The sequence below is a fragment of the Cricetulus griseus genome, assembly GCF_003668045.3.
Source record: "Cricetulus griseus strain 17A/GY chromosome 1 unlocalized genomic scaffold, alternate assembly CriGri-PICRH-1.0 chr1_1, whole genome shotgun sequence".
Lineage (NCBI taxonomy): Eukaryota > Metazoa > Chordata > Mammalia > Rodentia > Cricetidae > Cricetulus > Cricetulus griseus.
Window position 1 is genome coordinate 27678172 of NW_023276807.1, and position 11875 is coordinate 27690046.

The window sequence follows — 11875 nt, forward strand, 5'->3', positions numbered from 1 at the left end:
GGAGGCTGGGAAAGAGTCTGGAAAATAGGCTGAGTTCAGCTCGCTGAATTACTCCTGAATTTCCCCACATTTCTTGCTACTCAGTGCCCATTTGACCTTTTCTTTTCATCCACTGCTACAGATAAAACCCAGAACTCCGTGCACGATAAGCAAGCATTCTTCCACTGAGCTGAAGCCCCAGCCCTTGAGCCTCATTTGAAAAGCTGCTGCTTCCCACAGAGAAGTCAGAATGTCCTATCTCAAGGAATGCTCTTAGGCCCTTAACAAATACAGTCCACATCTGTGAAACTGGCCAGAGATCTTTTTAAAAAGAGTTGGGTTTAAAAGGGAAAAAATTTAACAAGAGCATTTCTCAATTCAAGATAGAATTCCCTATCTTTTTTGGGAAGACTCTGAAGGTCAGTAAGGCCAGAGAAAGTTAAGCCATTTAGATCGTTCTCAAGACATCATTATCCACAAAGCCTTTTGATGGGAGGTCCTCAGGTGCCCTGCCTTGCCAGAGAGCTAAAGGAAACAAGAAAATGGAACTTACTGTTCTCACTTTGCTGTTTAAACACACACACACACACACACACACACACACACACACACACAAATGGAACTTACTGTTCTCACTTGGCTGCTTAAACACACACATACAAATGGAACTTAGTGGTCTCACTTTGCTGTTTAAACACTCTCTCTCTCTCTCTCTCTCTCTCTCTCTCTCTCTCTCTCTCTCACAACACACACACACACACACACACACACACAAATGGAACTTACTGGTCTCACTTTGCTTTTTAAACACATACACACACACACACACACACACACACACACACACACACACACAAGGAAGTGCACTTTCCTGGTTGCTCTCACTTAGTTTATTACTGGGGTTCACTAGCATTTTAGTCAGTTCTGAACCCACAATCACAATTAGCTGTAGGTGTGTTTCTCTTACCTGGGGAGCCATGAAAATATCTTGCATCAGAGATCAGGAGACCCAAGTTTTAACCAAGTTACAACCTTGTCAGCTTTCTATTTTTATGACATTGTGACTACACACTGGTGAGGCATACATGCTCTGTCTGCCACCAGAAACAGGGGAGAAAATAATGTTTAGTGATAAGCACAAAGCAAAACAAAGAGCCATCTTTGCTGTTGTCAGAGAGTAAAATAACAAACATCGTTTTATGTAATTGCAAAGTAACTAATAGTTAAACTTCATTAAAGCTAAAAATGTCTTCAGAAAATATCATTGAGAAAACTAATTTCTACTAATGTATTTTTCCTTGATTCATTCTCTTAATAATGATTATAAAATAAAGAATTTCTTGTTCAAGCCATTCATGTCTAATAAAATTGTACTTATATATATAGTAAAAATATTACAATTTATTGTTTCTCTATTTTGTCTTACACAAAATTACATATCACAATCAATATAATTTTTCCATAGTCACCATAATTGTAATGCTATTGTATATATTAATGATTTAAAATTGTTTTAAGTATTCTTATTACATTGAATTTATTGAATGTACACATGTGTGTATCTTCTTCTCAACATGGGATTAAACTCTGGTTGTCAGCCTTGGCAGCAAGTGCCTTTACCCACTGTCTCGTGTTCCATCCTCTAATTTATTTTTTGCAAAGCTGAAAGTTGGAACCGGACGAGTACCACCCAGGCAAATCTACTCTAGAAATGTAGAAAGAGGATGAGGAAGAGAAAGATATAAATGCATGAGGTGAAGAGCTTTCTGTTTGTTGTGTTTGTGGGGGGGGCAGTAAATACTGCTCTTTAAAATGAACATCATCATAAAAGATCGTAAAGGGAAATTAAAACATGCTACTTTCAAGTTTATATTTGCATGAATAAAACACACACACACACACACACACACACACACACACACAGCTAGACTAGGCACTCAGAATGGAGGTTTCAGACATTCACATTAAATTTCACACCAGGTTTTCATACATGTTGTGTAGACTTTGGGTCTGGTTAATTTGATGGGTGATGCTCTTATTTACTTATTTCTTAGCAAGTTTTTTTTAATGATAAAGTTTATTTAAATTTTTAAAATGAAAATCAGATCAATAACTAACAGAAATGTTTCATCACTAAACACAAAGTGATAATCAAAAGTAGAGGGACTGTTAGCCTGATTTATTGTTGTCTTGAACCCCTCTGTTTACACCTCAGGATAATCCTCCATCCACATTGCTTAAACCTTGGCTCAACCTTGAATATGGATTGCTGATTCCTTCCTTCTACTCCAACATAATCCCCGATAAGAATTTTATTATAAGATTATTTCACTTATGCTTTTGTAATTTTCCTACATGTTGGAATGGGGAGTTTCTAACACCCAAATCCTTGTAACTTCTAGGATCTGGGTCAACATTAAGTCCAGCCCTGCCTTAATTATTTTACAGCCTTGATATTATTCTATGACAAAATCTTTCTAACTCCTAGAATCCTCATACTTCTTAATTGAAGAGGTCTGAATATGTCACTCCAGAAGACAGCACATTTTGTATTTGCAAAGCCTTGGGTTTAATCTCCAATACATGCAAAACTCAAAATTAGTAAAAGACTGAATCTTTAGTCATTGTATTTACTGGAGTTGGATGTACTGGGGACCAAATTCAGGCCCTCAGATATGTCAGGCAAGTATTCTGCCAGATTCTATCCCCAGTCCAAGGTTGAATCCATGCTACAGTGGTCAGCCTTACATGGAGATATTTGAAAGCAGATAGAAAACAATTGCTACAGAAACTGTAGCAAGTATTCTGCTTTTTGTCATTAGAAAGTACAGCCTGGGGTACTGGCAAGATTGCTCAGTGCTTAAGATCAGAACCCACTCTTGCTGTGGGCCTGCGTTTGTTTCCCAGCATCTTTGCTGGATGGCTTACAATTGCCTATAACTCCAACTCGAGGGGTTCCAGAATCCTCCAAGAGCACCTGCATTTCAGTGCACATCACCACACACACACACACACACACACACACACACACACACAAAATAATAAATAATCAGTAAAAAATGCAGTGGATTAAAATGAAAAGAGAAGTAAACATGACTACCATGACTGATTACTATTATGATAATAATAGATAATTTGGGTGTTTATCATATGGCAGCCACTAAGTAGCTTTCATTAAATTTAATCTTAGAGAATTACTACAAAGCTGACAGAGTGCCACCCAGCCTCTCCTGACATCTATCCATAATGGCAGAATTACTCAATAACTGCCAGCTTTCTGATATGTCCACCTTGTCACTCAGCCCCTCCCTGATTTAAATGCATCCCATGACAAATTGTCTTTCTAGACAGCATCCCCCACACACAATTCTTTATGCCAAGGATTTGAAAGCAGTATACTCAAGCCTTCCCCCTTTCTCTGTTTCCTCTTAACTATTAGATAGATTAAAAAAATGAAGACTTTATTGGAGACCTTTATGTTAGGGAAGGGAGAATAAACTGAATTCCTCTAAAATCAATGGCAGGTGAGTTTTTAAACTGCTAGGAATGTACTGAAGAATTTTGGAGACAGGTTACTCAATGTAACTAGGCCATCTGTGTTTATTCGCTGACAAATAGGGAAGCAAGGCTTCTACTCTCCCACACAGGGAAAGAGAATTTGGTGTCCTCCATTCCTCAATGACTCCATTTCAAAGAAATGGCTCATGGGCCCTTAGTCAAGCTAAGAGAAAATGTAAAATGTTCCCACTGCCTGGGCGCTATTGCTTCCAGCTAGCCTGAGAGAAGCTGGTCAACTCCGTTAACATTATTACAACCTCTTCTGTTTTCTTAAGATTTTGATTTTTACTTATGTGCATGTGTGTGACTGTATATCTCACATGTACTAGTGCCCAAGGAGGCAGAAGAAGGTACCAGAGCCCCTGGAGCTGGAGTTACAAGTGGCTGTGAGATGCCCAACATGGATACAGGCAACCTCACTCAGATCTCGCAGTGAGTACTTTTAGCTGCTGAGCAAGCCTCTCTTCAGCCCTCTATTATTCTCTTTCTAGCTGAGAAGTCAGATTCTGCTTTTTAAATTGACTTCCTTGTTCTGAGCATAACTGTTCTTATTCTACTGGGAACTGCTGACTGGAACAGTGCCTATTACCTGAACACACCTACTTGCCCCAAGTAATCTGGACTTTTCCTTTCCTTATCTCCATTTATGAGATTATTTCAAGAAATAAATTCATAAAGAGTCACCCTTTCTGATTAAAGAGCAATCAATGTACTGCTTGCTGGCTGTGGCTATAGAGACTTCAGGGTGTCCCAGAGTCCCAGCCCTGTTTTCTTACCTGAATCAGTTGACTGAAATTCAAGCCCCACCTTTGCCCCACTCCCTTGTAATTCGTCATGAGTGACTGCAGCTGTGACTCAGCTGCAGAGGTCTGCAACTGTGCTGTCCTTAATGACTTCCTGTCCTGCCCTCCCTCGGGGGCTTGTGACAATAAACTATTTCTCATTCTCTGATAAGGAAAGACTCATTCCCAGTTAAGAGATTCAATAGTCAATCAATAGTTCAGTAGGGACAATTATTGAATAATATAGCTGTTTAAAAAGACACTTTTTCCGGATTTACAAATCCCTTATGAACTTTTTATTCCCCTTTATGAACTGTAGTCCCGTAATCCTGCACATTGTTATTGCCCTGGCATTGTTAACAATAAATGATAATTTTTTTTAAAAATTTATATTTTTAATTGTGGTAAGTGACTGATATGTTGAAGTAAACCTGAGGGATAGGTTGAAACTTGTGAAACTCTAATGTGAATCACCCAGGGATCTTTGCAGAAAAGCACACTTGCTCTCAGTGTGCTTTGACTCAGCAGGGCAGTGAGAGGACAGGGGACTTGAGACACTGCTCTTCTCTGCTTTGGGGGCCCTTGCACTAGATCACTAGTGACACCAGACACTGACCTGTATGTGAGCTTATCATTCTGGTTCCTTTCTGCTGCTGTGATAAAACTCTATGGCCAAAGGGGACTCAGTGGAGGCAAAGTTTCCTTTCTTCTCGAACTACCAAGCAGCTAACCAAGCAGCACCCTTATGTAAAAGCATTCTTCCGCAAATACACAGGGGTTACACCAGGACCATTTTTTTATAATTTAGGCTTACAGTAAAATAAATGCATAGATATGCATTAGCTGAAACTAATACATGAAAGCCACACTTGGAATTAAACGTTCTACAGTGATGATTAACTGATTGTGACTTGAATGGTGATAGAGATTTTGGATGTTGCAGGCCAAGGCCCAATACCCACCTCTATGTGTGATCTAACATTCTTGGAATGTACAGACGCTTGGCTTCCACCAATCCAAAGGCTAATAATGACATCATTGGCATCTGAGACCTATAACAGAAGTTTCCCACTTTGCTGTACCCACCTACCTGATAATTTCTCCAGTGTATTTTAAAAGCCTATGAATTCATGAAATATTCTGTTGTTCTGATAGTTAAAAATGTCATGAAATTAATTGGCACATGGGTTTAGGCATAACCTGAATCATTGGGTTCCTGGGCCGTGGTCACCCGTGTGTGGTTTTAGAATGGAACTAGGTTTTTTTCCCTTTGAGGTAAGAGCTGTATGTTTTGGGTCAACATAAGAATACACATGAAGAAAATTAAAATAAAACCAAGAGATACTAAATATTAAAAGAGATTTGGGACAATATTGGTTGTCTTTTAATCTATCTTCATTAGCCCTGCCTTATTTCTTTAATTTTTTTCTAGATGAGCAAACATTTTCTCATTTCCTTTCTTTTCTTTTTCTGTTTTGTTTTGTCACAGGGTTTCACTATATGTATCCCTGCTGCCCTTGGGATCCCAGAGATCCATCTACCTCTAGATCAAAGCAATTAAAAGCTTATGTTACCACACTGAAAATAAAGCTATTCTTTCTTCTTTTACAAGTCGCTTTCAGGGCTGGACAAATGGCTCAGCAGTTAAGAACACTTGCTGCACTTACTGAAGACCTAGCTTCAATTACCATTACACCCATGGAGGATCACAACTACCTATACTCCAGTTTTAGGGAATCTAATACAGTCTTTTGCTCTCTGTGAGCAGCCAGCCCACACACTGTACACATACAAACGTACAGAAAACACTCGTACATAAAATAAATTTAAAATTTAAAAATCTTAGGAAAAAAAGAATCACAGTGAATTTTAATAACAAGAACTCATGAGGCTCCTCAATACAACAGCAAGTCAAATTTAACAAATATCACAGGTAATAACAGGTGTGGAAAAGGGGGTTAAGGAGAGGTGGCGGTCAAATATTCTGGCACACACTGTCATCCCAGTGTGTGGGAGGCTGAGAAAGATCTCAGGTTCAATCATCACAGGCTAGACACCAAGTCCAAAGTAAGCCTGGGTTACGCAATGAGATGCTGTCTCAAAAAAAAAAAATACATATTAATAATAAAAAAAGAGGTAGACACTGGCCTGATCCATGGTGGCTATGTGACTTTGACATTTGTCCCAGTTATAATGTGCTCCGATGAGCCCCTGGGGGTCTTGGATGCAATGCATCTAACAAAGACAATTTCAGATGAACTAGTTTTTCTTTGAGGTAGAAGTTAAGTCAAAAAGCCAAGACTTGGTCATCTGAGAGAATCCTTAGCACTGAGGACAAGTTCGGATGCTCTTCCTGGGACATTTGTGAAATGGAAAGTGTTCTTCACCTGTAAGGCAAATCAAGACATTTCAGCAACACTTTTTGCTTTCAATGTGACACCTACTTTTAACCTGTAAACATGCTGCAGACAACTAAACTGGGGGCTTAGGGAAGTAGTTTAAAAATTATTTTTTAATATGGGGTGTTATGGCACATGTTAGTCCCAGCATTCCGGAGGCAGGCAGATCTGAGGCCTGTCTGATTTATACAGAGTCCCAGGCCAACCAAGACTACATAGCAAGACCCTGCCAAAACAAACAAACAATTATTCAAAGCTTTGATAGGCTAAGAAGACAATGAAAGCTTTGCCATCACTTAGCATAGTGACCATGGTCCTCTAGCCTTACCTGAAGCCTCCCACATGGTGTAGAAATCATTTCTAAGTAATTTGGAAAATGTATGTACTGATCCACTAATGATGGGAAAAATCAAAAATAAGTATTTCCGGAGTATAGGAGAAAGTATTGAAGTCTTAGTAAAAACTACTAGATCAGTTTTCATTGTTTTGTGGTTGTTTGTTTTGCTTTTGATTTCTATAGTGCTATTTGATTTCTATATTATTGCTATATTATTAAATAAAAAACTGAATCCCAGTTAGGAGAACAGTGGGTTAAATGACAACAACTGCACTAATAATCATAAGAGTTAGTGTTGAGCGTGTACTACAGTATTCTAAGTATTTTAACTAAATCCTACCCCAAAAGCTCAGCATTTGTTATCCCCACTTAGCAAGTAAAGACATAGGGATTAGGCACCTTGCCCAAGGCTACTAGTTAAGGAAGGATTGATATGAGCCAGAAAGCTCCACAGCCTCCCTTCTGAGAGCTGAAGGATGTTACTGTTTTGGATCATTGGGAAACAGAGTTGTTTTTCTTGTCTCCATTCAGTGCTCAGTCACCTAGGACCAATTACAGAGTTGCAGAGAGGCCACTTACCAGTCACGATTAGCCTTACAAAGAGGCCATGAAGAAGTTCTGCAAAAGGGGAATTTACTGGAGACCAATATCATATTTTCCACCTACTCAACGGCTCTGTGGCTAAGTAAAAGGACTAACATCCTTCTTCTGGGAAGCTCTCCCAAGCCTTGCAGAATGCAGGGATAAAGATGAATCTCATACTTTTTCGAAACCTGTATTAGAAACCTGTGGTGCCCTCAGATAGCTAGTTCCACTTTTGAGACAGGGTCTCCATGTGCAGCATAGACTGGCCTGGAACTCAGCTTCTCCTGCTTGGGCATATCTGGATCCCTAGAGGTGAGATGCAGAAAACCCCATCCACAAATCTTCATGGGGGAGGTGACCACATTTGTTGTCTACTTAGTAAACACATGCAAACACTTGCTTATGAGCTACACAAGCTGTGGGACCTCTAGGCCAAGCTTAGCTCATCTGTAAAAGAAGGATGCTACCTGGCCAGGCAGAAGATCAGAAGTGGATTAGATGATGGCTTGAAGGCCATTCAAGCTCTTAACTGAAGACAGCTGAAAGGACTTGAAAAAGAGGAGCTGTTGAAGCTTCATCCCCTCTCCTTTGTTACCTGAGTGTTACCAAACACTCCTCCCATAGGGGTCCCTCACCTCTCTCCAAGAGCTTTGTTTTGCTCCTCAGAATTCCATACCATGTCCCAATACTAAAAGCTTAGTAACAATGTGGTGATGGAGATATGATTCAGTGGTTACAAGAACCTGTTGCTCCTGCAAAGGACCCAGGTTCAATACCCAGCACCCACACAGTGGCTCACAATCATCTCTAACTACAACTCCAGGGGATCCAGTGTTGACTTCTGAGAGCACCAGGTACACTAGCTGTGCACAGATGTATGTACAAGCAAAACACTCGCATAAATAAAATATTAAAGTCATTTTTAATTCCAGTGTCGAATGACAAAGAGAATACATTTTTGTTTTGTTTTGTTTTTGTTTGTTTTTCGAGACAGGGTTTCTCTGTGGCTTTGGAGGATATCCTAGAACTAGCTCTTATAGACCAGGCTGGTCTCAAACTCATAGAGATCCACCTGTCTCTGCCTCCTGAGTGCTGGGATTAAAGGCCTGTGCCACCACTACCCTGCCAAAGGAAATACATTAAGGAACCAAGTACTAGCCTTAGATCATTTTACATACAGGAAGAGTTTGGTCAAGGGTGCAGACTGCTCTTGCAGAGGACCAAGTTTGGTTCCCAACACTCAGTTTCCTCCAGGCACCTACTCATATGCACATACTGACACACCCACTTACAGCAGAGTTATTGTCAATTCAGCCTTAACTACAAATCTTACTTGTTAAAAACTGTGGATAAGAATAGAGTACATTTCTTTCTGAACAGAAATAGTGGAGCAATGAATGGGGGATGGAGTGGGGAGGAGAAAAGGGAGGGGAAACTATGGTCCTGATGCAAAAGAAATAAATTAATTAAAAACAAAAACAAACAAACATAAAGAATACCCATATAACCATGTATGACATATTGCATGCAGAATGTCTACCTAATTTATTAAACAGTAAACTAGGTTAGATGCCCTTTGGAATGAAGCCCTGTTGAATGGCATTTTACCCTGAAAGCTCAGGCCAATCTCCCCCCCCCAAAAAAAAAAAAAATCCTCCCAAACTAGTCTTTCTTTCCCTTACTCCTTTTCCTCTTAACACGGAAATAGGAAGGACGGAGTGGAAGCTGAACACCACTATAGAGTACCTAGAAATAGTTTGCTTCACTTCTTGTTTCGTTTTTTTTTTTTTTAAATAATAACAAAAAAAAGTCTTTAAGGCTTTCAAAGCAAGCCCCTCTCTGCACTCACTCCACACACCACACACATCCCACAGAGCAGACCTCGAACATTCCTTGTGCTTTTGGGTGCTCAACGGGAAAGAAAGATGCAGACAAGCAATACTTCCAACAACGCCAACAAGTGAACTATGGTTTTGCGCTGTCAAACTTCCTTATGCCGCCCATGTAAAAATACCTTTTGTTCTCTTAAAAGACTGAGACACTGACGCCACGGAGGAAATCCAAGGCTGCTGAGAGTTGGTTCTTCGAGCATTTTCTCGAAACACAGCCCCGAAATATTTCTCAGGTTTCCAGGAATCTATGTGTTTAATCTCCTCCGGGAATCTGGTCCTTGGCGAAGAATACCAAGATGCGGTACATCCAGGTTCTGCTGGGGTCCCGGTGCCCCACACACTGTGTCACTCACTCTGGGTGCGAAAAGTGACTGCGGTCACAGAACGCTCCTCGGTTCTAGTGGTCATACGGCCCTTGGTCCACGCAGTCTGCAGTACCTCCTGCGTCTCCTGGTAATCCACGATCCGCACCAGCACCGACCTGGGTGTGGCTGCGGGGTCCCCGGGCTGGGCTCCGGGGACCGTGGCAATGCGCCGTCTGGAAAGCTTCGGTTCCGGTTCCGAATGGCGGCGGTCTCCAATCCTCGGGGGCAGGTCCTCGCTATCCGCCAGCTCGGGGCAAGCAGGGTCCGTATGCTTTCCCAACCACCTCTCGGGGTGCAAAAGAAAGAGCACTTTCTCTCTGACCCAGGACTGGCAATCCAAATTCTGTCGCGTCCGAGATCTCACATCCCCACCTGCTGCTGCTGCTGCTAGGTCCCTGTCGGTCCCCGCCAGCGTGGGATCCCGGGAGCCCGGATCCAAGGGCGGCCCACACTCCACCCCGCGCGCAGAGCACCCGGCGCGCCTCCGGGACCTCCCGGGCTCGATCCCTGCGAGGGGGTCATTCATACGTCCTCGTTTCTCCAGCTCCCAAAGGAAAACTCTGCTCTGAAAACCGCGGGCGGGCGGGCGGTGCAGGCACTGGGTGTGGCCTGAGCGAATTACAAATTAGAGGAGCAGCCCGAGGCCAGGATAGCTGAGGACTCCAGTCTCCGTTCTTGGTCCCCTTTTAGCCCTTAGACTTCATGGCTTTCCACCCATTCAAGCACAGTCTGGGCGCCTCTTCTTCTTACCCTTGGCCATAGACTCAATTTTTTTTTTTAGCGATGTGTTTGGCTCCAACCCCACGACTGCCTAGTGAGGTCTCAATCTGCCCTCACACCTACTTTCCTCCGATCCAAAACTGAAATGAGAGGTACTTGGGTGCTGTGACCACCTCAGATTCTCAAAATACTATTCTTCATTTCCTTTCCATGAATGATCAAACATGAAGAAAGAAGTAAGTTTGGCTTTTAGTCTTGTAACTTAATCAAATTCTTCTGAAAAGAATATTTGAGAGAAGGTGCCATGCCCTGGAACTCTCTGTGTGGGCCTGTTTTCAAACTCCTTGGCAAGACCCCCACAGCCACCCCTGTCCTCAGTTTCCTGCATTGTTTAACTGAAAAGGATTTGTGTCTGCTTTAGCTACTGTACCTCCAACTCTATGGAATACAGATCGCAGGGTGAGATTGAGACGGTTGAACTAACCAGCTAAGCAACGAGAAGCTACCTTAAATGCCCTCCCCTGATAACGAGATTGACGACTAATTTATATGCCATCCTAAAGCCTTCATCCAGCATCTGATGGAAGTAGAAGCAGATACCCACAGCTAAAAACTGAACTGAATTGGAATCCAGTTGCAGAGGAGGAGGAATGATAGCAAAGGGGTCAAGACCACGCTAGTGAAACCCACAGAAACAGCTGACCTGAACAAGAGGGAGCTCTTGGCCCTCAGATTGATCACTGGGAAACCAGAATGGAACTGATCCAGACCCCATAAACACCGGTGTCAGTGAGGAGGCCTCGGAAATCTATGGGGACTCTTGTAGAAAATCAGTACTTATCCCTAGCATAGGAATGGACTTTGAGATCCCATTTCACATAGAGGGATACTCCCTCAGCCTAGGCACACGGGGTAGAGCCTAGGCCCTATTCCAAAGGATATGACAGACTCTGAAGGAACCCCCATGGAAGGCCTCACTCTCCCTGGGGAGCAGAATGGTATTGGATAGGTAGGGCGTTAGTGGGGAGGCAGGCGAGGAGAGGAGGGAGAAGGAACTGGGACTGACATGTAAAACAATCTTGTTTCTAAGGAAGGAAGGAAGGAAGGAAGGAAGGAAGGAAGGAAGGAAGAAAGAAAGAAAGAAAGAAAGAAAGAAAGAAAGAAAGAAAGAATAGTGCTGTTAGTTGGCACATTTCCTTTTGAATGCCAGGGTCTGTGGGGACAGTGGTCACCTCCATCTGTGTTTGAGTTGTTATCA

The 11875-nt window shown here is 42.0% G+C and overlaps 1 protein-coding gene across 1 annotated transcript; it reads right to left on the reverse strand.

Moving 5' to 3' along the window:
* Window positions 1–6159: 6159 nt before the first annotated feature.
* C1H6orf141 (chromosome 1 C6orf141 homolog) lies at window positions 6160–10671 on the reverse strand. Its single transcript, XM_027387484.2, has 2 exons — window positions 9655–10671; window positions 6160–6706 (listed from the first exon to the last, which is right to left on the reverse strand). The coding sequence occupies exon 1, from the start codon at window positions 10421–10423 to the stop codon at window positions 9878–9880; it is 546 nt and encodes a 181-aa protein (XP_027243285.1). The 5' UTR covers window positions 10424–10671; the 3' UTR covers window positions 6160–6706; window positions 9655–9877.
* Window positions 10672–11875: the final 1204 nt, after the last annotated feature.